At 41.9% G+C, this 27829-nt stretch overlaps 1 protein-coding gene across 3 annotated transcripts in view; it reads left to right on the plus strand.

Annotated features, from left to right (window-relative positions):
• Window positions 1-27829, plus strand: part of ST7 (suppression of tumorigenicity 7) — a 152218-nt gene that overhangs the window by 96204 nt on the left and 28185 nt on the right. For 2 of the 3 annotated variants that reach the window (XM_040411413.1, XM_040411432.1), the window contains 9 exons: window positions 92-146; window positions 5386-5501; window positions 8308-8383; window positions 9627-9781; window positions 13305-13402; window positions 16383-16497; window positions 18237-18309; window positions 19285-19387; window positions 22308-22458. In XM_040411413.1, coding sequence (XP_040267347.1) covers window positions 92-146; window positions 5386-5501; window positions 8308-8383; window positions 9627-9781; window positions 13305-13402; window positions 16383-16497; window positions 18237-18309; window positions 19285-19387; window positions 22308-22458 — 942 coding nt within the window. The remainder of the gene's footprint in view (window positions 1-91; window positions 147-5385; window positions 5502-8307; window positions 8384-9626; window positions 9782-13304; window positions 13403-16382; window positions 16498-18236; window positions 18310-19284; window positions 19388-22307; window positions 22459-27829) is intronic. The other variant, XM_040411423.1, reaches the window with a different exon arrangement.

Genomic DNA, 27829 nt, shown 5'->3' on the forward strand with positions numbered 1-27829 from the left:
AAAAAGATTGGACAACTCTTTTAATGATTCATTTTGCATATAAGTTTATGTTTAATTAATTTTATTTATGTTTTGTCCTCCCTCATCACAGAATGTAAAGTCTGGCGAAATCCATTAAACTTATTTCGCGGAGCAGAGTACAACAGGTAATTTCTTGGAGGGAATGTACTGTGCAAACGTGTGTGTGTGTGTATGTGTGTGTATGTATATGTATGTATGTATATATATATATATATATATATATATATATATACACACACACACACGCAAAAAATGAAGGTCATCAGTATCTGATCTGTGGGGGTCCGACAGATCGGTGCTCCTGTGGGCGTTGCAGCCTTCTCTCAGCTCACCAAGTACATTGTATAACGGTTGTGCTTGGTATTGCGCTCAGTTCCATTCACTTCTATGGGGCTGAGCTGCGCCTAGGCATTGTGACCGATGTCGTCACTTGGCCTAGGAAAAGCTGGAAAAGGGCTCCGGCACTACGAGTGCTGCTGCCTTCTCAAACAGCTGATCAGCGGGGTCCTGGGTGTCAGACCCCCACCGATCAGATACTGATGACCTATCCAGACGATAGCTCATCAGTATTTTTAAAGTCTCTGAAAACCCCTTAAAATGGACATTGTCAGTTTGCTAGTTTAATCCAGAAACTGCATACAAAAGGGGTTGTCCAGCGGCAAAAAAAGACTGTTTAGTAAGTAACATTTCTTTCTAATGTGTTTTTTTTTTTTTTTTAGTTTTTTTTTTTTGCATTCAATTTGCAATGATGTCCCGGTTTAAGAGCCCCTCTCTTGTAACTGACAGCTCAACGGTATGTTCAGTCCTACACAAGCTGTGTTGGTAGGATGAAGGCTCAGTTCAATAGATAAGCCAGCTCCATTTTCCACCACGGCTGATTCGGAGACAGAGCTTAGCTATTGAACTGAAGAAGATAGCCAATCCTTCTTCCTCGCGTCACGGCCTGTATAGGAACGAACGCGGAAGTGGAACTGCCGGTGCCAAGAGAAGGATGCTGAATCGCTGATAAATCAGTACATTAGTAAGTTGTTAGCATTCGTACACAATAAGCAGGCTCTTCTTTCCTGCTGGACACCCCATTCAAACTCACTGACTGCACAAAATAGCAGTGCATTGCCAACGCTTTGGAACCATTTACAAGACAGCTCTGTTTTCCTGAAATGGGGTTTAATATTCATTCTTATTGACCTGGTAAATCCAGGGTACTGGAGATTTGGGAAGTGAAATGAGGATGATCAGCTTGGCTTGACTTGTAATGAGTAGACTGGAAGGAGTAAATCTCATTGCTAGTCTAAGTCTCGGAAATGAATAACGCTGCAGGGATTTCCATCTCCCAGGCTGTATGGTGCTGTGTAACACAAGATGTCTGAGCCATTGTCATTTTGACAGGTGCAGAGAACCACGCTGCATACAAATGTCTAATTGCTGCGCCTTACCAGGATCATAAATATTCACTTTTGTTCTATGAATTTGTAGAACTAACTTCTAGTCACAGTTTCTCGGTTTTCTGACATATATTAAAATGTACATTGTACAGTTTTTCTCTCTTTAATATGGTGTCTGTTATTTTGTATGGAACTGAAAAGTTTTTTCTGTTGGATCACAACCCTCCAAATAGAATACACAATCTTTTCATTAGAAATTAATGTATGCCTGCATTGACTTGTTTCTACAAATGTGCACGAAAACCTGTCCAAAAACTCGTAAAGCGCCTTGTCGTATAGATATTGGTCAGACGTGTAAATGACTATTTAAAGAAAATACACACGAAGATGTTTTATTACAATAACTATTTTGTTGTGGCAAATATGGCTGTGTGGTTTGCCCACGTCACATTACATGTTCTTTTTGGAATCTGTCACCAACTGATGGCATTTGTAAGACTGATCAGGATCCCGATTAGTCTGAAAAATGCCTGATCAGTCAGAAAAATGCATTGAAATGCCGGATCCGTCTTTCAGGTGTCATCCGGCAAAACGGATCCGGCATTTATTTTTTTCACCTTTTTTTGGGTCTGCGCATGCGCAGATCGGAAGAGCGGATCCGGAATTCCAGTATCTTGAATACCGGATCCGACACTAATACATTCCTATGGAAAAAAATTCATTCAGGTAAGTCTTCAGTTTTTTGGGCCGGAGATAAAACCGTAGCATGCTACGGTTTTATCTTTTGCCTAATAAGTCAAAATTACTAAACTGAAGACATCCTGATGCATCCTGAACGGATTACTCTCCATTCAGAATGCATGGGGATATAACTGATCAATTCTTTTCCGGTATTGAGCCCCTGTGACAGAACTCTATGCCGGAAAAGAAAAACGCTAGTGTGAAAATATCCTAAGAAAAAGCAAAAATAAATAAATAGCATCAGATAAAATCCACTCCTATCTATCTACAGTCAGGTCCATAAATATTGGGACATCAACACAATTCTAACATTTGTGGCTCTATACACCACCACAATGGATTTGAAATGAAACAAACGAGATGTGCTTTAACTGCAGACTGTCAGCTTTAATTTGAGGGTATTTACATCCAAATCAGATGAACAGTGTAGGAATTACAACAGTTTGCATATGTGCCTTCCACTTGTTAAGGAACCAAAAGTATTGGGACAATTGGCTTCTCAGCTGCTCCATGGCCAGGTGTGTGTTATTCCCTCATTATCCCAATTACAATGAGCAGATAAAAGGTCCAGAGTTCATTTCAAGTCTGCTATTTGCATTTGGAATCTGTTGCTGTCAACTCTCAAGATGAGATCCAAAGAGCTGTCACTATCAGTGAAGCAAGCCCTCATTAGGCTGAAAAAAAAAAAACACCAGAGACATAGCAAAAACATTAGGCGTGGCCAAAACAACTGTTTGGAACATTCTTAAAAAGAAGGAACGCACCGGTGAGCTCAGCAACACCAAAAGACCCGGAAGACCACGGAAAACAACTGTGGTGCATGACCGAAGAATTTATTCCCTGGTGAAGAAAACACCCTTCACAACAGTTGGTGAGATCAGGAACACTCTCCAGGAGGTAGGTGTATGTGTGTCAAAGTCAACAATCAAGACAAGACTTCACCAGAGTGACTACAGAGGGTTCACCACAAGATGTAAACCATGGGTGAGCCTCAAAAAACAGGAAGGCCAGATTAGAGTTTGCCATTCTAAAAAAAGCCTTCACAGTTCTGGAAACATAGAAACATAGAATGTGTCGGCAGATAAGAACCATTTGGCCCATCTAGTCTGCCCAATATATCTGAATACTATGAATAGTCCCTGGCCCTGGAACAACATCCTATGGACAGATGAGACCAAGATCAACTTGTACCAGAGTGATGGGAAGAGAAGAGTATGGAGAAGGAAAGGAACTGCTCATGATCCTAAGCATACCACCTCATCAGTGAAGCATGGTGGTGGTAGTGTCATGGCGTGGGTATGTATGGCTGCCAATGAAACTGGTTCTCTTGTATTTATTGATGATGTGACTGCTGACAAAAGCAGCAGGATGAATTCTGAAGTGTTTCGGGCAATATTATCTTTTCATATTCAGCCAAATGCTTCAGAACTCATTGGACGGCGCTTTACAGTGCAGATGGACAATGACCCAAAGCATACTGCAAAAGCAACCAAAGAGGTTTTTAAGGGAAAGAAGTGGAATGTTATACAATGGCCAAGTCAATCACCTGACCTGAATCCGATTGAGCATGCATTTCACTTGCTGAAGACAAAACTGAAGGGGAAATGCCCCAAGAACAAGCAGGAACTGGAGACAGTTGCAGTAGAGGCCTGGCAGAGCATCACCAGGGATGAAACCCAGCGTCTGGTGATGTCTATGCGTTCCAAACTTCAGTCTGTAATTGACTGCAAAGGATTTGCAACCAAGTATTAAAATGTGAAAGTTTGATTTATGATTATTATTCTGTCCCATTACTTTTGGTCCCTTAACAAGTGGGATGCACATATTCAAACTGTTGTAATTCCTGCACCGTTCACCTGATTTGGATGTAAATACCCTCAAATTAAAGCTGACAGTCTGCAGATAAAGCACATCTTGTTCATTTTATTTCAAATCCATTGTGGTGGTGTATAGAGCCAAAAATGTTAGAATTGTGTAGATGTCCCAATATTTATGGACCTGACTGTATGTCTGTCAAAGTACAAGTACAGCATATAAAGATAAAAAGACCCCTTATAATTATATTTAGCCATTCTTTTTTATTAATACTAAATATTGCAAATTATAATTATTCTGTTTGATCCATATTTAAATGAAGAAATGCAGTTTTCTTTCACTTTGCACAGTGCGATTTCCAACGTACAGGTGAAAAGTTGAAGAATTAGAATATCATGTAAAGTTCATTTATTTCAGTAATGCAACATAAAAGGTGAAACTAACATATGAGATATTCTCATTACATGGAAAGCGAGATATTTCAAGCCTTTATTTGTTATAATTTGGATGATTATGGCTTACACCTTTATGAAACCCCAAAGTCACAATCTCAGGTACTCGGGGGGGGGGGGGGGGGGGGGTACGGATTAATTAGCTGACTAGAGTGTGACACTTTGAGTTTAGAATATTGACCCTTTTACAATACTCAAATTTTAAGCTGCATTAATGCAATTCTTTTTACGTTACATTACTGAAATAAATGGACTCTTGCACAATATTCTAATTTTTCGAGTGTCACCTGTATTATGCGGGAACCAAAACTCTGCCCCACTGGGGAGCTCCCAGCATGCAGTATTTAGGTCCCATTCAAACAGCTTGTGTGTTCAATGCTTTTCCTAAAGAAATCATTAATTTAAGTTAGTTTTAGGTGCTCCCTGTAGAGATAGTAGCATTTTCCATTCACATACTAAAGGGAACCTGTCAAGGCGCACATGTAGGCAGCATATTATAGTGTAGGATGAGCTGAGCAGATTGATACATTGTGACAATATTCACTATAACTTGTATTTTTATTTATATATGCTTCTTTACTCTTTCAATACCTAGTAGTCAAGTGTTGGTGGACTCACTCAGTGTATAGTTTCTGAGAATAACTGTCAGTCATTGAGTAGGACCACCCGCTGGACTCCTAAGCAGAGAATGAACCTACTTTCCTACCAAAATTTTACAATAAATCAGCTTTTTTCATTTTGGTGCATAATATGATGCATTTGTGATGTGCAAGCAGAGCTAGGTCCTTATACCACACTACAGCTGACCATATACCTTTGAAAAATGCCTGTGATCCAGCAAACTGATGTGCTTGGGGGCGCAGTTTGAATTTAAAATGCCTGCTCCTTTTTTCTCTGTTAGAAGAGCACTAACATGGAGAAATGTATAATCAACACTTGAATGCATAGTTCTAATTGTCGCTGTGTTACAGATATACATGGGTGACAGGACGGGAACCGTTAACATATTATGATATGAATCTTTCAGCCCAGGATCATCAGACTTTCTTTACATGTGACACCGATCACATGCGGCCAGCAGATGCAAGTAAGAACCACACTGAGTTTTGCCACTGTTTAAAAACAGGGACAGTGATTTAAAGGGTTTTTATTTTATTAGGAAATTATGTGAATTTTTATTAGAAAACAGTCTGTAAAGTGTCCCCTTAGCAAACTCTCTAACTGAATGTTTCTAAGATTCCTTCTTATGTGGTGTACTGAAGGTTGAAGGTGGGTACATGTAAGATGCAGGCTTCAGCCTGCCTCTCCCTGCCACAGCCTCTGCCTCCTTCCACCAGCCCTGCCTCCCTAATCCATTACTCTCCTCTACATATAAGGAGAAGAGCAGGACTGCAGCAAGCATACAGGAACATAGTACACTTACTATCAGTGCTAATCGCTGCAGCTATGCTTCTCTCCATATCTTAGCTCTAACCAGAGATGCGCCAGGAAGATACATGGGAGCGCTGCTAGTAGCTGTTGAAATATGCATGAAAGCATGTAAAATTTGTTCTTTAGTTAAATACATTAGACGTAGAATGAGGAAGCGTTTGGGCAGGGACAGAAGAGGCAGGCTGAGAAGTCTGCTTCTGCTTCTTACTTTGCCGTCTTCAGCATTCACCAGCCATTGAAGATTGAATTTCCTTAACAATGCTTAGTTAGAGAGTTGCTAAGGAAACACTTTAGTAGCCTGGCCTTACATGTCATGCACTACAGCAGGGTGTGTGCAAGCTGCGCCTCGCGTGTCATGTGCTGCAACTGGGCATGTGCAAGCTTGCCCTTACATGTCATAACCTGCAACTGCTCTCCAACCAGGAGTGTGCAATCCTTACATGTCATACTGTATAGTCGGGCGTGTGCAAGCCTGGTCTGCATGTCATGCATGCACTGGAAATTGGCATGCTCAAGCCTGGCCTTTCATGTCATTTCAGGTTTGATTCCACAAGTAGTGTTCATAGAGTTCCCCAGCAATTACATAAACTAGTAAAAATTGCCCCCCATTCTTCTTCACAAGCACCACCTTGATATCCCAGTAGTCACAGAAGGCCTGCCCTCTTCCACCGCTGATTACAGAAGGCCCAACCCCTTCTTCAGCAGGCAGTCAAAGCAGTACTCCCCTAGAAGCATAGTTCCTCTCAGTAGTCACAGGAGGCCTGCCCTCTTCCACCGCTGATTACAGAAGGCCCAACCCCTTCTTCAGAAGGCAGTCAAAGCAGTACTCCCCTAGAAGCATAATTCCTCTCAGTAGTCACAGAAGGCCTGCCCTCTTCCACCGCTGATTACATTAGGCCCAACCCCTTCTTCAGCAGGCAGTCAAAGCAGTACTCCCCTAGAAGCATAGTTCCTCTCAGTAGTCACAGAAGGCCTGCCCTCTTCCACCGCTCATTAACATTAGGCCCAACCCCTTCTTCAGCAGGCAGTCAAAGCAGTACTCCCCTAGAAGCATAGTTCCTCTCAGTAGTCACAGAAGGCCTGCCCTCTTCCACCGCTGATTACATTAGGCCCAACCCCTTCTTCAGCAGGCAGTCAAAGCAGTACTCCCCTAGAAGCATAGTTCCTCTCAGTAGTCACAGGAGGTCTCTTCCCCAAAGCCGAAACCCCTTCCAGTAATTACTCACCTCTTCAGTTGTGAAAACAGTGACACCATCCCACCTCCCCATTTGCCAGAGCAATCCCTTTTCCCCACATGTCTTTGCCTACCACATGCTTCCTGTGCTGGCAGAAAGACATATACAGTAGTAGCCTGTTGCTTCCTGCATCAAGTTCTACTAATAGAGCGTTCTGTGACAGCCACTGTGCACTCTTTCTGCCCAGCAGCAACAATCTGGGTGAAAACAACCAAATGCATGCAGAGGACAAAAACCAAGTTGCCATGTTGAATAGAAACTTGACCCTTACTCCCTGCACCATCTCCATTTTGTCTAACCCTGCCACAGAGTGTCATGTTAATGTTATGTACAGTAGTCCAGAGACCAATGTGAATTCAACTGCAAACAACCAGAAAATAATAAAATGACCGTCTTTTACACTGAACAAAAATATAAATGCAACACTTTCGGTTTTGCTCCCATTTTGCATGAGCTGAACTCAAAGATCTGAAACATTTTCTACATACACAAAAGACCCATTACTCTCAAATATTGTTCACAAATCTGTCTAAATCTGTGTTAGTGAGCACTTCTCCTTTGCCGAGATAATCCATCCCACCTCACAGGTGTGGCATATCAAGGTGCTGATTAGACAGCATGAATATTGCACAGGTGTGCCTTAGACTGCCCACAATAAAAGATCACTCTGAAATGTGCAGTTTGATTACACAGCACAATGCCACAGATGTCGCAATGTTTGAGGGAGTGTGCAATTGGCATGCTGACTGCAGGAATGTCTACCAGAGCTGTTGCCCGTGCAATGAATGTCTATTTCTCTACCATAAGCAGTCTCCAAAGGCGTTTCAGAGAATTGGGCAGTACATCCAACCGGCCTCACAACCGCAGACCACAGGTAACCACACCAGCCGAGGACCTCTACATCCGGCATGTTCACCTCCATGATAGTCTGAGACCAGCCACCCGGACAGCTGCAGCAACAATCGGTTTGCATAACCCAAAGATTCCTGCACAAACTGTCAGAAACCGTCTCGGGGAAGCACGGTGGTCCTCATCGGGGTCTGGACCTGACTGCAGTGCAAAATGGGAGCAAAACCGAAAGTGTTGCGTTTATATTTTTGTTCAGTGTAGTTATTAGTAACCGTATGTTTATATTGTGCTCTAGCAGTGTTGAGGGAACGTTTGTCATTGGAGGGTATGCCTTTAGAATCCATTATGGTGGATTGAATTTCCTTTTTTGTTAAACAGTAATGCAAAAAGCATGGCGGGAAAGAAACCCACAAGCCAGAATTTCTGCAGCACATGAAGCGCTGGAATTAAATGAGTGAGTATGCCTTTATCATGCCTGAGTGCTCACTATATCTACTTACAATATGTGACAATTAATATATGCTGCTGAGACCTATGGTAACCTCCTTAGTTTACTGCAAGGATATGTTAAAGTGGTTTTCTAATTTCATTTACTTTTTAAACTGATGACCTATTCTCTGGATAGGTTATTAGAATGTAATTGGTGGGGGTCGGACACCTGGGACCCCCGGCGATCAGCTGTTTGAGAAGGCCTAGGCGCTCACGTGAGTGCTGCTGCATTAATACAGCTTAGTCTAGGCCAGTGACGTCACATTAATCAGTCACATGGCCTAGGTCCACCACAGTCCCATTCTAGTGAATGGAGCTGAGCTGTGATACCAAGCACAGCCGCTATACAATGTATGGCACTATGGTAAGCTGCGAGGAGGCTGCGGTGCTCGCCACAGTTCAAGTGAGAGCCATGGTTTCCTCAAAAAGCTGATCAGCCAGGGTCCTGGGTGTCAGACCCCTACTGATGAGATATTGGTGACCTCTCCTGAGGTCAGAAAGTCTCTTAAACATTTCTGTTAAATAAATATACAAAATCTTTAGAAAAAACAGGCTAGGTTCACACCTGAGCGTTTTACAGCGCGTTCCTACGCGCTGTAAAACACTCAACAGGCAAAAAACAATGTTTCCCTATGGGCATGGTTCTCACCTGAGCGTTTTACAGCGTGTACGAACGCGCTGTAAAACGCCCTACGCCCCAAGAAGTACAGGAGCTTCTTTGGGGTGTATTGTCGCGCGTATTGTGGCAGTTTTTCATTAGATGCCTCTGTGGTTAATCACACAAACGCGCGTACTACGAAAATAAAAAAATGCCCCAAAATACGCCTCAAAAACGCCTGTAAAAAGCGCTTATCAAATACGCTCAGGTGTGAACCCAGCCTAAAACTCTCATCCCCCTCAAATTTCACTGGTCTGGCCAGATTACTTGAGCTGCATTTTCAGAACTTTCTTCAATGCAATGTAAAATTTGCTTAGTGCATTAAGAAACTAAAGTCACTGCCCGACGACATAACCAAAGATGGTAGCTTTATCTTAACTTCATCCTTCCAATATTGTACCCATATATTGTAGTGGTCATACAGCTTGAGGAGCACTGTAACCACGCATGCATTGAAAATCTAATTGTCTTACCTGCACATGTGGGGCTACCTTTTATGTACATAACCTAATGTCATTTTTTTATTTTTTATTTTTTTTATTGAGTACAGATGTGCCACTGCCTTCATTTTACTGGCTGAGGAAGAAGCAACGACCATTGTAGAGGCAGAGAAGTTGTTTAAGCAAGCACTGAAGGCTGGGGAAGGCTGCTATAGAAGAAGCCAGCAATTACAGCACCATGGTGCTCAGTATGAAGCTCAGCACCGTAAGAGCCACCTATTCTGTAGACAGAAATGTGCAGTTTCTTTAGTCACCATTTGTTTTAATAAACATCAGCAGGGTCCAATTTCCAATTCCAATATATATCTTTTTAATTTGGTCAATGGCATGTGCTTATGTTCCCTATCATTTTGGCATACATTTGGATATTCCTATCTCAGACATGTATCCTATCTCTGGCATATCCCCAGCTGTGGGTGCCACTTCTGAATGACCCCCATCCTGCCTGATCAGGTATCCCACATACAGGCAAAGAAAAATGGAGTTTACAGTAGACTTAGGCTACTTTCACACTAGCGGCAGGACGGATCCAACAGGCTATTCACCCTGTCGGATCCGTCCTGCCGCTATTTCGCCGTACTGCCGCTCCGTCCCCATTGACTATAATGGGGACGGGGGGCGGAGCTCCGGCACAGCATGGCAGTGCACGGCGAAAGGCCGCTGGACTAAAAGCACTGCATGTCTGACTTTTTAGTCCGGCGGCCTCTCACTGCGAACTGCCGTGCTGCGCCGGAGCTCCACCCCAGTCCCCATTATAGTCAATGGGGACGGAGCGGCTGCACGGCGAAATAGCGGCAGGACGGATCCGACAGGGTGAACAGCCTGTTGGATCCATCCTGCCGCTAGTGTGAAAGTAGTCTTAGCTTCCTGCATTGACATAGGTTCAAATGGGTTGTCTAGGATTAGCAAAATACCGTATTTTTCCTTCTAAGAGGAAAATAAGAAAAAAAAAGTTTTTCATTAGACCTCATGTTAATCAGACCTCAGCTCACAGCCTCAATCAGACCCCCAATGTTAATAAGACCTCGGATCAGACCCCAATGTGAATAACCCCATTCAGACCTCAGATGAGGCCCCCATGTCACAAAGCAAATAAAATTTAATAAAAAAATCAAGTTGCCTGTCCTGCTTCGGACGCCGCCACATCTAGGATACAGCTCTCTTCTTCTTCCTGCTGCCTTCTGTGCTGTGGTTTGACGCGCACAGTGTGAGGTCACAGCACAGCTGACGGCAGAGGACCAGGAAGCGGTGAGTACAGAGCCCGGGGAGTGCTGCATTCACAACTTACCGATCCTCCGGTACTAATCAGCGCTTCCATAATGGAAGCGCTCATTAGTATTCACCCTATAAGACGCACTGACATTGTTGCTCCAATTTGGGGGGAAAAAAGTGCTTCTTCTAGGTCAAAAAATACATGTGTCTGATTTCCTGTCCATTGGTTGTATACGGCTTGCAGCACAGCTCCAATTAAAGTGAATAGGGCTGAGCTGCAAGGAGGCAGACATGTTTATCTAATCCTGTATAACTCCTTTACAGTATTAAAGGTGTTGCACGTGGTAAGAAAATCAAGGTTTCTTTTTTCCAAACAGGCTTTTTTCTACAGGCTATTTGTAGTATTGCAGCTCATCCCCATTCACTTCAATATCAGACATAACTCATGGGGAGGATTAGCACTGTTTTAGTTCATTACAACCTCTGTTGCCCTCTGGCCACCTGCAGTCAACACTAGAGTGAATGTATGCTGTAAGATCCTAGGCTCGCCTCCCTCTAGTGGTGACTGCAGCCAGCCAGAGTGTTAACCCGTTAGTGACCACCAATACGCCTTTTTACGGTGGTCACTAATGGGCCATAGACTTGACCATAACTTTTCACAGCTGCCTAGTATTATACCTTTTAGACCTTTTACCATTGGCACTTCATCTTCACATGGCAGCCTAATGCAGATACCAGGCCTGCCTGCAGTGTATTGCCATCAGACTGTGCAGCTCTGGCGCCCCCTAGTGGTGTCTGTTAGTATAGCACTCGAAATAGAATACTTTGCACTGCATAAGCAGTACACTGTATTATAGAAGCAATCAAAAGAGCGCCTATTAAAGTCCCCTTGTAGGACTAGTAAATGGTTTAAAAGAATATTTAAAAAATTATATACACAATTTTTCCATTGAAAAAAAAAAAGCTTTTCAATGGAAAAATTACAAAAATAAAATCCCCTCAACATATTTGGTATTGTCGCATCCGTAATGACCCACATCACGCAATTATCATATATTTTTCCCGTAATGTTAATGCTGTAAAAAAAAAAATGCCAGAAATGCTGTTTTTGCCTATTTGCCAACAAAAAAGGAATAAACAGCTATCAGAAGTGTTATGCACCCCAAAATGATACCAATGAAAACTACAAGCCAGATCAGACCCCCATATCAGGACCTCACATCAGACCCCTATCAGTCCTCCATGTCAGACCTCGATGACAAAACCCCCATCATACCACAATGACAAACCCCCATCAGACCTTAAAATAAATAACTTCACTTGCCTCTCCTGCTCCGCCGCTCCTCTCTAGGTCCAGTGGTATCTGCATCAGTCGTGCTCCCTTGTCTTCTCCAGCCTGCACTGCATTGTCATCTGACTGTCACTACGTCCTGACACTGTACACGGTCAGGACCTGCAGTGCAGCACAGCCCCAGATAAGAGAGGATGAATACGGGCAGCGCTCGCATAATGGGAGCGCTCACTAGTATTCGCTTTACAAGTTGCACTGCCATTCCCCCCCCCCCCCCTCTCTTTTTTTTGACAGTCTTATTAAGCGAAAAATACGGTATACCAAAAAGCAAATGCAGCAAAATTTATAACATAAAAGCTTGATGTCGGTATTCCTAATTTTTTTTTTTGCATCCCCCCCCACCCCCCAAAAAAAGTTAATAAAATGTAATCTTTAAAGGGATTCCGTCACCAGATTTAACCCTATTAAGCTAGCTGACATTAGCGATGTGCTAACGTCAGCTAAACCTAACTAGCCTATTCCTACTTTTTTCTATGCCCCCGTTACGCCAGAAATCTAACTTTTATAATATGCTAATAAGCCTCTAGGAGCAGGGGGGCGTTGTTCCTGCTCCTAGAGGCTCCGTTCTCCCACCTTTGTCGCCTCCCTCCAAGTCCTGATTGACAGGGCCAGGCAGCGCTCGCATCTGTCTGCCAGCACTTTGCTCGCACTGTTCAGCATACGGCGCAGGTGCGGTGAGGGAAAGACGCTCGCAGGCTGCCAGCTTTCTCACCGCGCTGGCAGACAGATGCGAGCACTGCCTGGCCCTGTCAATCAGGACTTGGAGGGAGGCGAAAAAGGTGGGAGAACGGAGCCTCTAGGAGCAGAAACAACAAACTATAAGTTGTCCTGCAAATAAAACAATCCTCATACGGCTACATCAACAATAAAAGAAAAATGTTATAGCTCTTGGAATGTGATGATGAAAAATGCTTGATCACTAAGGTCCAAAACCGGCTGATCACTAAGGGGTATAACTTTTTGTTGACCATGCGGGTGACACACATGAACACAAGTAGTAAGTGTTTCCTAACTACCCAGGGACATAGTCACTACATTCAGCCTTGTACATCTCCTCTGGTGTGCCCAGTTCTTGTAGATAGCTGTAAAGAAAATAAATGCTTACTTGCTGACACTATTACATGGACTTTCTATATATGTCTGCTTTCCACTTGTGTTGTTTCAGGACGAGACACAAATGTATTGGTATACATTAAAAGAAGATTAGCAATGTGCGCACGGAAGCTAGGAAGAACAAGGGAAGCAGTGAAGATGATGAGAGATGTATGTGTGTTTGTCAAGCCTTTCTTATGGAACCATTCCTTTAGCTTGTGTCTTGCAAAAATCTTGAACATAAAAATATTGTCGTTAATTTTCTAAAACCACAGAAGCTATCTAACATCCTGTTACATCAGTCATATGATATGCAGCACCATTCTTTATGTCAAATTTAGTTACAAAGCCACATGGGACCAAATCTCCAATAGTAGTGTGGACAGACCCTAACATCAGAGTGGAACTTAAATTTGAATGAGGCACTAAGTACCTCTTAACTGCTTGACACCTGACCAGGTCATAAAAAGCATGAATCGTATCTATATACAGCACAGGTTAGAAGCTGAATGGTCAGTGACCAGCTGGTAGAGACTGCTGGGGAACGTGGAGAGAAGACAGAAGTGTTTTTCACCACTTGTGCATAGAAATGTAATATATCAAAAGTAATAGTATACACAAAAAGTCTATTTTAGTGTAACACTACAAATGGCTAAATGGTGTCTGGTCCTGAAGACTGAAGATACCCCAGACCTGAACTGGTTGTAAGCATTCTATATAAGTGTACCACATGTGAATGCAGTAGTGCCTTGTAGCTTATGAGATGCAGCTCCATGCGGTGCTATAGAAGTTCTGGTAACAGGTAAAACAAAAGGAAAACATCACGTAAGACACAGGAAGACATGGAGTGGGGTAAATGTGTTCACACTGGCTTGTTACTGGGCTGTGCTCTCTATCAGTTTCTATAAAACTGTAAATTTTGGAGCCAGCTTATGACACATCAGTTATGAGATACATTGATTTGTCACTAAGCCCATTTTAAAGGGCTTCTCCCGGATTTACATATTGATGACCTATCCTCAAAATAGGTCAACAATATGAGATCGGAGGTCCCAGGAGTCATACCAATTAGGGCACCATTAAGATGTATGAAGAGGCCACGGCGCTCCGTGAGCGATTAGGTCTATTCCATGTGGCTTTCCATGCATTGGTCACATTCAAGTGAGTGGGGCTGAGATGTAAAACCAAGCACAGCTGCTATACAATGTACAAATGTACAGCGCTGTGCTTGGTAAGCTGCGAGGAGGCTTCTTCAAACAGCTGATCAGCGAAGGTGTCTGGATTCGACCCCCAACAATATCATATTGAGGACCTATCTTAATGATAGGTCATCAATATGTAAATCCTGGAGAACCTTTAAAGAGAATTGATCAGAAAATGACCTATTGTTTAATTCATGTTTTTATATTGAATATATTTTTGGAGAAAAAGTTACCTCTACAGAACAGGAAGTCTTGACATATTTTAGACTTAGCGGCCAGTATGAAAATGTAGATGGTGACATGGGAAATAAAAAATTAATAAAAAATTCTAAAATAATGTGTTTAACATTTAAAATCTTTCACAAACTTTTGATATGGGATAGCAACATATTACAGTTTTAATTGACATAGTCCTTCACCAATCACTTGAATGAGGAGAGAGAAGCACTCCCATATCACGCATCACTCTCTGGAAGCAAGATGGGCCCATAGACTTTATATTTAGGCCGAAGTGGGAGAGGAGAGATAGTACACTATGCAAGAGCTTCTCTCTCCTTGTTGTAGCGATCAGTGAGACTCTCATGACCCCCGCCGATCAAAACCTTCAGTATGGCGCTATGACAGTTTTGTGAAAGCTCAGTGACTATTAAAACAGTAACAATCTGTATGTTTAAGAACAATTCCAATTTTCCTCACCATCTCTCATCAAGAATGTATCAGACCGTCCCACAGATGGCCCACATCCAGCACTTGGTAAACTTGAAAGATTCAATTAGGTCAGCATCTCCCTTGATGGTTTCTTTATTAAATCAGTCCAACATGTAAAAAAAATGTGACGTTTCGGTTACATCAAAGCCTTTCTCAAGCATCCCAATACCATAGCATATACATTCATATATAGGCAAAGCGTGGTGCTATAAAACCTATTAACCAATCAAAGTTTAGTACATAATTAACATATATGCCATCAGTGTGCTCACCAATTATTACTCTTAGATCGTGATGGACAGTCTAAAGCCTCAATGTATGGATGTGGGTGGACCGGCCGCACATTACTTCCTGCCGTGTCATTTGACACAAGTATTGCTCCACTCTATACCTCTCCGCTCATGTCCAATCACCTCTAGGCATACCATGTTCAGCAACACTTGCGTCAAATGACACGGCAGTAACCTATTGGTGGAGTTGTAGTAACAGGAGTGGAAGTGGCTGGGGCATGTAAGTTTCTTTGATATTGTTACTATGGAGTTGTAGCATGTGAAGAAATACTCTGGAGATGCTAACTATGGCCAGCACGGTGGCTCATTGGTGGTCTTGGGTTCAGAACAATGACAGTATCTGCATGGGGTTTGGATGTTCTCTCCATGTTTCTGTTCGGATTCCTCCCGCACTCCAAAAACATACTGCTAGGGAATTTAGATTGTGAGCTCCAGTGTGGACAGCAAGTGATGACAATGTCTCTAAGGTGCTGTGGAAGATGTCAACACTATAAATAATGTAAAATAAATAAAAAGGTGCAGGAAGTGATCCTTGGCCCGTCCGCATCCATACTTTGAGGCATATACATTGGGGCTTCAGACTGTCCATCATGGTCTGCGTATTGATTGGTAAGCACACTGCTAATATATGCTCATAATTATGTATTGATCTTTGACTTGTTAATAGCACTAGCCTTTACTATATACCTATGTATATGTCATATTATTGTGATGCTTGGGAAGGACTAACATAGACAAAACGCTGCGTTTTTGGGTTGATTAAATAAACGAACCATTGAGGGGATGCTAACATCCTTGAATCTGTCGGTCATTTTTGATATTCTTTTTAAAGGTTTTATGCAGGTGGCTATGATTCTAATTGGCTGTAAGATTTGGATGCTTCTCTTCCCTGTGGAGTTATCCTCCAGTGTTACTAAAGTCGGTGTGTTGGCTATGTCTCATTTCTTCTAGTTAATGAAGGAGTTCCCACTGCTGAGTATGTTCAATATTCATGAGAACTTGTTAGAAGCTTTGCTAGAGCTCCAGGCATATGCAGATGTACAAGCAGTTTTAGCAAAGTATGATGGTGAGTTCATGCCTCGTACATTCACATCCTCATGCACCATGTCTTTATATTTGCTAATTCTCTCCTTGCAGCCTGAACACCTGTTTTTGAGCATTGTTACAAAAATATGGCTGTCATGGCCAATCAATATTTTGGGTGGGAGAGGGTTAGTGGCCATTTCATTTAAAGTAAGTTTTATTGGCACTATACAAGCCTTTCTGTCGTCAGAAGACTTTAACCGGTTGCATTGAGATCAAATGTTATGTAGGATGAAACAACTGTAGTCCTCTGTCATTGTATAAGCTTTTCCAAATTCCATTCATCCTTTCATAAAGTTCGTAGAATAGAAATAGTAAGAGAAATTCCTCCTACACCTCCTTAGGTACTTATGAAACTAGGAGTAATAAAGGTGAGATCACATGGGACATATTTTCCGCTCTTGAAATGCATAAAAATCTGCGTTTCAATCTGAAGTGGATATCCACATCCACTTTTCTTGTACTTCAAAACGCAAATCCACAACAGCAAATCTGCAGGGTATACGTTACATGTCAACATACCCTAAGGATATCTTCTTCGGGTTATTGTATTCATGTTACTGCAAGTCTGACCATTCATAGATGAATGTTGGCTTAACCCATCTATTTTTGGTGGGTGTCCCTACTTACTCAGTGGCAGACATTGGCTGAAAGAAGGGTCCAGCTTGATGGAATTCAGCATGCCCTATCCTTTTGTTCTCCGGAGAGAGAAGTCACCACCAGAGGAGTCTGGTAGTGGCTTTCTCCAATCTCCCCATTGAAAGCACATGCATGCTTGGTGAGCTAAGTCCTTCATGTCTATATTATTATTTGGGAAAGTTCCTCCAAGGGCTCTTTGACATCAGTGCTATTATTTTTCATTCTTTTGCCCTGTTTATAGAAGCAGAAGAATGGAAATAATGGAAGTGCCGGATTCACTGACACAAACTGAGCCTAACAAATCCCATTGACTATAATGGCATCCATTCAGTTTCTGTTCTGGAGGGAAAAAAATTAAGCGGAGAAGAAAGTCTTGTATGCAGGACCTTTCTCTCCTCTGTGATGGGAGGATCTGAACAGAGCCTCCAATGCAGGTGTGAACAGGCTCTAATGTGTATTGGTAAGTTGACGTTAAAGAGGACCTGTCACCACTCCTGTCATGCCTGTTTTAATAGATTCATGCATTCCTGGTGTAATAACAATTCTGGAGCATCTATTCTTATGTCTCTATGTTGTGCCATTCCTTTATTATTTGCACTAGAAGTTATGAATGAATTGCTAGCAGTCTGCAGTAAGGGTACAGAGGGGAGGTAACAAGTTGGGGGGGGGGGGTGTACCTGCACAGTCTGAAAATGGCAGCACTCACTGATTGGATAGAGTCAGACTGTGCAGGTACACCCCCCCAACTGGTTACCACCCCTCTGTACCCTTACTGCAGACTGCTAGCAATTCATTCATAACTTCTAGTAGAAATAATAAAGGAATGGCACAACTCACAGACATAAGAATAGATGCTCCAGAAGGGTTATTACACGGGAAATGCATTAAGCTATTAAAACAGACATGTCAGGGTGGTGAAAAGTCCTGTTTAAAGGATAAATTTATTTAAACTTATTTTTTATCCATTTCACAGTTTCTATAATCATATTTTTATAATAATTTTATAATAATTTGCTGTTTCTTCGTGAAATCATGCCTACGTGCTGGTCTTTAATTACTGCTTTTTGGTCTTTTCTTTTACAGATATAAGTTTACCAAAATCTGCCACAATATGTTACACAGCAGCACTGCTCAAAGCACGGGCAGTATCAGACAAGTGAGTGTCACAGATTGTCACATCACCAATTCCTCCATCATGTACAGGGAATACATAGATTGACATCTGCCTCATATAGTTTATCAGAATATTCTTGTTTTGTTGCAGAGATATTACTGTACTCTTCCAGCTCTTCATGGTGGCTCGCTATGTTCCCGAGGCTCCTGTATTGTACACCTTCTGTTAGAACAGATAGAAGCCATGCCACATACTGAATGCAGCAGCCTTGGAAACCCAGTCCAGCTACAATATATTCTGAGGAATTTTATGAAGAAATGGCAATCTATTGTTCATTGTTTTTTTTTTACTAAGCAGGGGGTATTTCCGTGTAGAAAAGTAAAATCCACTTTGATTTAGTGCAGGGAATAAAAGGAAAGGATCCTGCCAGGAAAAAAAAACACTATAAGCGGCAGCTTAGTTGGGGCCGGCATAGCTAGTATTGTGGGACAGCATGCTGTTCAATGTGTGCGCTCATGGAAGTGCAAGTAATTTTTGTTTTCATTCTTTTTGTCCTGTAGATCGACCAGTACCTGCAACATCTTTCCTCCCTACACAGCGACTCCAGCTTGGGAGGGCAGGGCAATGGTTGTCACAGCTTTCCCTGTGGTGTCTGCCTGCCAAGTGCAGCTCTGGAGTTAGCCGTGAGGTGTGAGGTGAGAAAGAGATTGCATGGTCTGGTTTATTTCCTCTATACTAGGGCATATAGCGACATGCTGGAGCAGTATGTAATACAGCTACCCCACTCCATCTGCATTGAGCGTCATTTAGAACAGTAAGTCATAGGGCAACATTCCATAAAATGACACAAATACAGTAAATGTATGTGTAGAAAGCGAGTTTAGAAAAAACAGTAATGAAAGCTATAGCCTACAATATGCAGATGACATTGTACACAGAGCCCAGTGTTACTTCTTGTATACAAGTTAATTTTTTACTCAGTGAAACCTGTTTTTTTTTTTTTTTTGTCGTTCCCAGATTCTCCCCAGAAGCCGCATCACGGCGAGGGCTCAGCACAGCAGAAATGAATGCCGTAGAGGCAATACACAGAGCAGTGGAGTTCAATCCACATGTGCCAAAAGTATGTCTACCAATGACACTGGCTTTATGAAGTCTGTTTGATATCTACAGTATAGTCAGTTTACATGCTAGGATGCCTTTCTAACTTTTAGGCTGGTTTCAGACAACAATGGCTATAATACACATGGAATACACCTCCCGCAGTCCTACTGACCCAAACATAGATCACTTTACAGGTGCATCTCAATAAATTATCATATAATCAGTTAATTTATTTCAATAATTCAATTCAAAAAGTGAAACTCCTATATTAGATGGATTCATTACACACAGTTTGATCCATTTCAAGCATTTACTTCTTTTAGTGTTGATTATTGCTTACAGCTAATGAAAACCCTAAAGTTAGTATCTCAGAATTTTTTTTATTATATAAAAAAAAAAATTATAATAGAGAAATGTTGATCTACTGAAAAGTATGTACAGTAAATGCAGTGAATAGTTGGTCGGGGCTCCTTTTGCATGAATTACTGTATTAGTGCAGCATGGCATGGAGACGATCAGCCTGTGGTACTGCTGATGTGTTATGGAAACCCAAGTTGCTTTAAAAGCGGCCTTCAGCTCTTCTGAGTTGTTGGGTCTGGTGTCTATTATTTTCCTCTTGACAATATCTCATAGATTCTCTATGGGGTTTAGGTCAGGTGAGTTTGCTGGCACAGTGATGCCGTGGTTGTTAAACCAGGTATTGGTATTTTTGGCAGTGTAGGCCGGTGCCAAGTCCTGCTGGAAAATGAAACCAGCATCTCCATAAATCTTGTCAGCAGAAGGAAGCATGTAGTGCTCTAAAATTTCTTGGTAGACGGCTGCTCTGACTTTGGACTTGTTATAACACAGTGGACCAACACCAGCAAATGAAATAGCTCCCCAACTATCATTGACTGTGGAAACTTCACACTGGACCTCAAGCAACTTGGACTGTGTGCCTCTCCACTCTTCCTCCAGACTCTGGGACCTTGATTTCCAAATGAAATTCAAAATTTACTTTCATCTGAAAACGCCACTTAGGAGTACTGAGCAACAGTCCAGTTCTTTTTCTCTTTGGCCCAGGTAGGACACTTCTGACTTTGTGTCTGGTCATGAGTGGCTTGACACAAGGAATGCAACAATTGTAGCCCTGGATGTCCTGGATACACCTATGTGTGTGGTGGCTCTTGAAGCACTTACTCCAGCCGCAATCCACTACTTGTGAATCTTCCCCAAATTTTTTAATGGCCTTTTCTTCACAATCCTTTTGAAGGCTGGAACATGTAATAAACAATCTACATAATATTTCACTTTTTGAATTACTGAAATAAATTCACTTTTCAATGATATTCTAATTTATTGAGATGCATCTGTAGAACCCTTATAGCCTTAGGAAGAACATGACGTTCTATCTATAATGTACTTTGTTTATTACTTAGGGTAATTTTAGGAAATATATCCTGTGTGTGACTTTACCAGAGTCGGGTAACAAGTACTTTGAACTGTCACAACTAATATTTCACAAAGCAGAAGGATGGCTGTCACGACTAGGAAAATGGGGCATCTGGCTGGTAGCACATTCCATTTTCGAAGACCATGAACAAAATCGGCTTATCGGTGGTAAAATGTCATTACTAAATGATGAAAAAATATGTTAATTTACCACACCTCCATATTCTTTAACTGTATACATCATCCAGTTTGGGGCGCATGTCTGCTATACCAATCATTTATGATAGTCTAAGCCTGATATGTGTTTTTTTTAGGCTATAAGTGTACCATGCTCTTACTAGTCTGAAAAATATTATAGACAGGCATGACTGGTTTGAAAACGGGCAGGGTATGTCAACCCACGTTATGTCGGTGAGGCTTCGGCCTGCATATACCTCACCCTTGTACAAAAGTCTATAAAAGAGTATCGGAGAATTAAAAATGTTCTACTAACATTTTAGAAAATTAGTCCGACGTTTCCAGTTAGCTGTTGAGGTTACTGGTTGGATAACTGTTTTCTAGGATTTCCATTATTAGCTGCCCATCCATCACTGGAGACTTGTAGCATATGTTTGAGTGAGCTGAATATATTCCACCAAAACAGAAAAATAGCCATATAGTATAGGTGGACAGGAGGGAAATTGTGTAATGTAATAAGAGAGAGAGTGACACCTTTCTGTTTTGTTGTGGAGGCCTTTTTACCAAAAGTGACAACAGAAAGTGTGGCCACATTGATGGTTTCTTAAATTGGTTTCTGAAACGGTTGTTGATTGGACATGCTGTTATTATCAATATTCCTTGTCCTCTCTAGAAAACGGATAATAGTTTGCAGTTTTTAAAGCCACATTCAGATGTGATGGATTTGTTGCAGATTTTGGTTGCATATGCCATGTTGAAGATGTGCTACAAAGCACCGTACCATTCATAAGCCCCTTTCGTACAAGGCAGAGAAAACTGAGCAGATTTTAGGACATGCTGCAGATTTTCTAATTCACATTATTCCTTATATGTTGTGGATCCAAGTCCTGTAACAAAATTCACTTGCAGATTTAGGCCCCATTCTTCTGACCATTTTATTTTTTGGTCCGCATCCAATCCGCATTTTTTGAGGATTGGATGTGGACCCATTCATTTCAATGGAGCCTGAAAAAAATGCAGACGGCACAGGTTGTATTCATATGTCCTTTCTATAGCCCTGCTCAAAAGATAGAGCATATCCTGTTCTTGTCTGTTTTGCCTACAAGAATAGGCGTTGTTACAATGGGTCCCCAAAAACGGATGCCACACGGACATCACACGAACGTCATCCATATTTTTTGTGGATCCACGGTTTGCGGACTGCAAAATGCATACGGTCATGTGAATGCACCCTTAGATTAAGCGGTGGGGATATTGTATAGGAAGTTGTCTGAATTCATGTAATGTGAGAGATGTCACTTACACATCGTATCTCTTCTTTTGTATCTTAGTACCTTCTTGAAATGAAAAGTTTAATACTGCCCCCTGAACACATTCTGAAGAGAGGGGACAGCGAAGCAATAGCATATGCTTTCTTTCACCTTCAACACTGGAAAAGGGTAGAGGGAGCTTTAAATCTCTTACATTGTACGTGGGAAGGGAGTAAGTATATTGTTCTTTTCTAACTTCTATTGACCTGCACTTAACAGCATAAAGTGAACTGGACATTGTTGGGGTCATTTATCAAACTGGTGTCAAGTAGAACTGGTTTACCCACCTAGTTTCCCATAGCAACCAATCAGATTCCACCTTTCATTTTTTCACAGCTCCTTTGGAAAATGAAAGGTGGAATCTGATTGGTTGCTATGGGCACCTAAGCCAGTTCTTCTTTACACCAGTTTGATAAATCTCCCCCTGTGCCTCTTTGTAAGGCATCAGATTCTTTAAACTGGATTTACAAAGATTTTTTAATCAGCCAACGATTACATGTGTTTGGGGAATGGCAGATCATGAGATTGGACAGGCTTTCAATCTATGGGATTCTTTTACTTCCTGCAGCATAGGCGACTGCTTATCTCTGATCCTATCATAAAAATTAATTTCCCAGCATTTTTTAATTGGAAGCAGTATTCAGTCTGTACACATCAGTTACTTGTGAAGGGGTTATGCCACTAATAATTTCCTTTCCACTGCCGAGTACATCGCTCACAGAAGTCCCATGGAAGCAAATAGAGCAGTGGCCGTGCATGCTCACTACTACTGCGTTCTCATGAGACAGTTCATTGGCACTTGGGTGGGCCCCCAGTGATGAAACACTTATTTTCTATCTCGTGGATGTGAAATAAGTGTTTTAAGTACCAGTGTTTTAAAGGGGTTCTCCAGGATTTTCATGTTGAGGGCCTATCCTCGGGGATCGGTGGGGGATCGACTCCCGACACACCTGCCGATCAGCTGTATGAATAGGCTGCAAGAGCGCTTAGGCCTCTTCCTAGACCATGTGATGTCATGTTCATTGGTCCTCAATCAAATCATATTGTTAATGGCATAAACATTAATCGCACAACAGGACCACAGTGGTGCAAAAACATCGATATCCCAACTCGACTCAGAGTTAAGGTGCGTTCTCCCCAAGGAGTGAGTCTCCCCCCATCCCCCCCCCCCCCCCAAATCCTAACAGGCCTCTCACCCAGTTAAGGCAGTACTCTCTGGTCTGCACTGATGAGGGGCAATCACCCCAAAACAGCTGTCTGCAGATGAGGTGCTGGCTTATTTAATATCGGAGTCATGTCTCAAGGCTTATTTAAAGAGCTGAACACTGACTTATAGGATAGCCTCCTTACATCTGGTGGCATTAGAGGCAGAGCTTGTTATTTGCATCCCTTTCCTCCCAGAATTCCAGAGGAGCATGAATGGCCTATAAGTCTCCTCATACCGATTTAAGGTGCTCTCTCCCCAAGCAGAGAGAGTACCCCCAGACTCAGAGTAAAAGACGCACCAAAAAAAAACTAATTAGCTTTTTTGGGGGGTTTCTTTATCAAAAATACTTCACATTATAGTGCATACAAAAATGACTTGTGGTCAAAAACACATATTTATCACAAAAGTCCATACCTAGCAATAAAGTCCTGTGTGCATAGTGTCCATCTGAGGTTCAGCACATGTGGTGCCTAGCAAGCATTTAGCTACGTTTCGGAGATCCGCCCCTTTGTCAAGCATTGCGGACCCCTGAAACGTAGCTACATGCAAGGGGAGTTGCTTGTAATCAAATAGTTCTCATGTCGGACTATATGGTAAACTGCATTTTGCTACCTACCTTGGGTAAAATAGCAGGGGACTTAAATTCTGGGCATCCTTGCAAGCTTTGATGATAAGATGTACATAGGCAAACCTATACTCTAACCCGATCACTGCCAGGTCAGTTTTCACACTTTTGACAAACACAAATAAAACCATAACATAAAGGCCTATAATTATAAGACATGCAGACATTATATATGGATTATCCTGAATTTCATTACTGCCATATTTACAATACTTAGAAATGTGATGTTTTCAGTGCACATTTTGATCAAATTGTGTGAGCCCATCTGCCCCGATAGGCAATCTTATCACTTACGCAAAAGGGGCTGTCCTCTCCTGGGCCTCCAAAATGAACTCTGTAGAATCCAGCCATATTGTGAGTGCACTGCCAAGATGGAAGCAGCCGCTTCCTCAAAATGTACAATGCAAAAAACAGATGAGGCCAATGCTTCCAAACAACCTTGCAGACAGGTCAGTTTTCACAATTTTGGCAAACGCATATAAAACCTGAACCTAAAAAATAAAAGCTCTATTATTACCCCTTACCCAAAAAAATTTTTTTTAAGTAGGCACTCAGTAATTTACTTTCATGGGCGCATCAAAGCGTAAAAAAGCTAATTAAAAAAATCATATTTGTGGCTAAAAGTTTGACCCAAGCAGAGTTTGAGATGCAAAAAAACCTATGAAGGCCTCATTCACATTTCTGTTTTTTGCTTAAGAAAATGCGGACCGCACACCTACTCATTGAGTTTAATCTATCAGTTCACATATCAGAAGTTTTTTTTATTGACCGCAGGTCAGTGTAAAAATCACAAAGACATGCACTTCTTTGGTCCATGATTAGGACTAAACATGCCCTATAAAGTCTGTGGGTCCATGAAAAATCACGGATGGCATCCATGTTTGGTCCATTTTTCACTGACCACAGATACGAGATGCTCTGGAAATTAATTTTCAGCTGAATAGTGTCAATATAGCATGAGTCAAAAGTCTCGGGATACCCTTTTATTTCAGAAACAAAAGGGAAAATGAAATACGTGAACGCCCCAACAAGTAATGAGTGAGGGGACCTATCTTTTAGGCTATGCCAGAAACATGGCCACCATCTTAAAAGCTACCATATTGGATCAAGGGGAAATTTTTACAATGGGGAGGGGGTTATGTAGCATATCAAAGGAGACCTGAATTTTCTCAGAAATCGATTGCCGCAAATCAGTAAAAGGGTGTCCTGAGACTTTTGACTCACCTTGTAGAATGCAGATGACACACTGAGGGCAAAAAATGGACACATGGACTAAACAGATTCTTCACTGACATCTTTATGGGTGAAACAAGGACAGATTTTTTCAGATGTCAAACGGATGTGGAAATGTGAGCAAGGCCTAAAAGTAAGCATTCAGTATATTCATTTTTTGTGTATGCCACTTATACCTGTCTACATGCACGTATCTTCACGTGTTCATGGGAACTATATAGACCAAAAATGATAGTGATCCAGATGATTAAGGGCTGAAGGCGAGTAGATATGTAACTGCTCATTCTCTCTGTACTTAGACATGTCAGGAGTGGTGACTGGTCATCTCTCTTTTAGTAACTTCTTGCATTCCCCATGTAATAACAATTCGATAGAATCTCTTTGTATACCTCTGTGATGCCCCGTTCCTTTATTAGTCCTGCTGGAAGTTATGAATGAATTGCTAGTCATTAGCAATGAAGGTGGTGGGTCGTTGTACAGTCTAACACTGGCAGGACTGATTGGCTAGTGTCAGACTATGCAGACACATCCCTAACTGGTAACACCCATCTGGACTTTCATTGTTAGCAATTTATTCGTAACTACTAGCAGGGATAATAAAGTTATGGGACACCACAGAGTCTTAAGAATAACAAGGACGATGCAAATAGCTGCTAAAAGAGACATGTGCGGAGCGGTTACAGGTCCTCTTTAAGTACAAAAGATAAAGAACTGGTGATACCCATAACTTGTGGCCAACTGTTATCTCTCCTGATACCCCCCATGCACATGCATACTCGGCTTGGCAGGTACTGTGAATGGCAGAGGGGAAAAAGCTGCTGCCAGAGACTCCTGTGATGGGTGGCCTATCTTCTCAAAAATCAAAGGATTGGGCATGTTGAAATCAAACAGCCTGACCCTTCTTTCCCCTGACATTTACTATCAGGGAGATTTGGGAGGTCCCCATCTAATCGGCTAAAGTCTAATGTGTATGCCCAGCTGAAGTCTTTCCGTACAGATAGTAGGAATGTGGTGGAACGGAATGCTATTTTTATGAGGTGAAATGTTAGTTGTTGAGAGGATAGTGTGGCCAACATGTAATTGTACGTGTTACCTCTTATTCTTCACCATAATTGCATGTCTTTGAAGACCCAGCACATTACTATTACATCATATAATGTTACTTTTATTTATTTTTTGAGCTGCAAATTAGTCTAAGTCCTCTATCCTTCTAAATATGGTTTTTCTGGCAGCCTGGCTACATCTAACTCGTGGCTCTGCTTTCTCTAGGACAAGGACTGTAGGTGGTAATAGATGCCATCTTGCCGGCACGCCTGGCGTGGTACGGCACTATGTAATTGTCTTGTAGTTTACACACTTCACCAGCAGATGGCAGATTTACATATACAATTCTTTTACTACTGCTTTACGAACTGCCAAGTACAATTACAGATACAGTTCCCATAAAATAATTACATAGTAATTAAATGTTCATATTTGTTTTGTGTGTCTCCTGTAGTGTCTCATGTTCTGTATCAAGTCAGTATAATTGTGCCTCTCCTGAGAAGTTGTATAATTGCATCTTTAGGTATATTATAGGCAGAGTCCCTGAGGCTTCTCCCTTTCAGGTAGTAGCTCAAGGCTGGATTGTGATTCTCATGTTAGACTGGCCAAGGATATGGTCACACATCAGAAAAAGCAGCAGGTCCACATACAGACCAGTCCTAGAAACGCAGCAACTCGGCCTAGGTGTAGGGGTAACACCTACTTGGTCAGTTTTTTTAGATCACCTGGAAAGCTGAGGATTTTTTGATTTTTCACATGGTGCAATGCTGCATAGCGGAGTGCTCCATGGCAGCGGGAGCGCCCTTGGGTTGGTATGGCCCAGAGCCTGACAGCAGGGGTGGTTTTAGGCTTCTGGGATACTTCCAGCAGGTCTGTGTTGTGGCTGTGGCAAATTAGTATAGGGACTGCATTTTGATCAAATTGTGCTTAGTAGCAATTGCTAAGTGAATTAAATGTGGATGAGTGGTCTGTTTTTTGGGGGAGCTTTCATTACTAATGCTTGTGTTGCATTGTGTAGCTGTATCGTCTGAACAACATTTTACCTTTTCCTTTATTACAATGCAACATTAATTGTGCTTCTTCTGCCTCTCCAGATAAGTGTTTACATGTTCGGATATAATTTAAATCAACATATCCAGTTGTTTTATGTCTGAGCCAAACACAACTGATGACGTTTTTGTGCACCAATCCAGCACAGGAGACATCTGGCATCACAGCTGATCCCAGAACTGCTTCCATAGGAAAGCACGGATCAGTTTTGGCATCCGTTTCCCTCTGGCATTTCTGTACCACAACCGAAGGAAACAAAACTGGATTGATGGACAAAAGAAAAGGGTCCTTAGCTCATAGTTTGATTAGTAAAAAAAAATTATTATACTGGATAGAGAGGTTGCTTTATGGAGTCCAAAGCATTATAGGGGTTGTCCAAAGGTG

This window comes from Bufo bufo, chromosome 1 (assembly GCF_905171765.1).
Source record: "Bufo bufo chromosome 1, aBufBuf1.1, whole genome shotgun sequence".
NCBI lineage: Eukaryota > Metazoa > Chordata > Amphibia > Anura > Bufonidae > Bufo > Bufo bufo.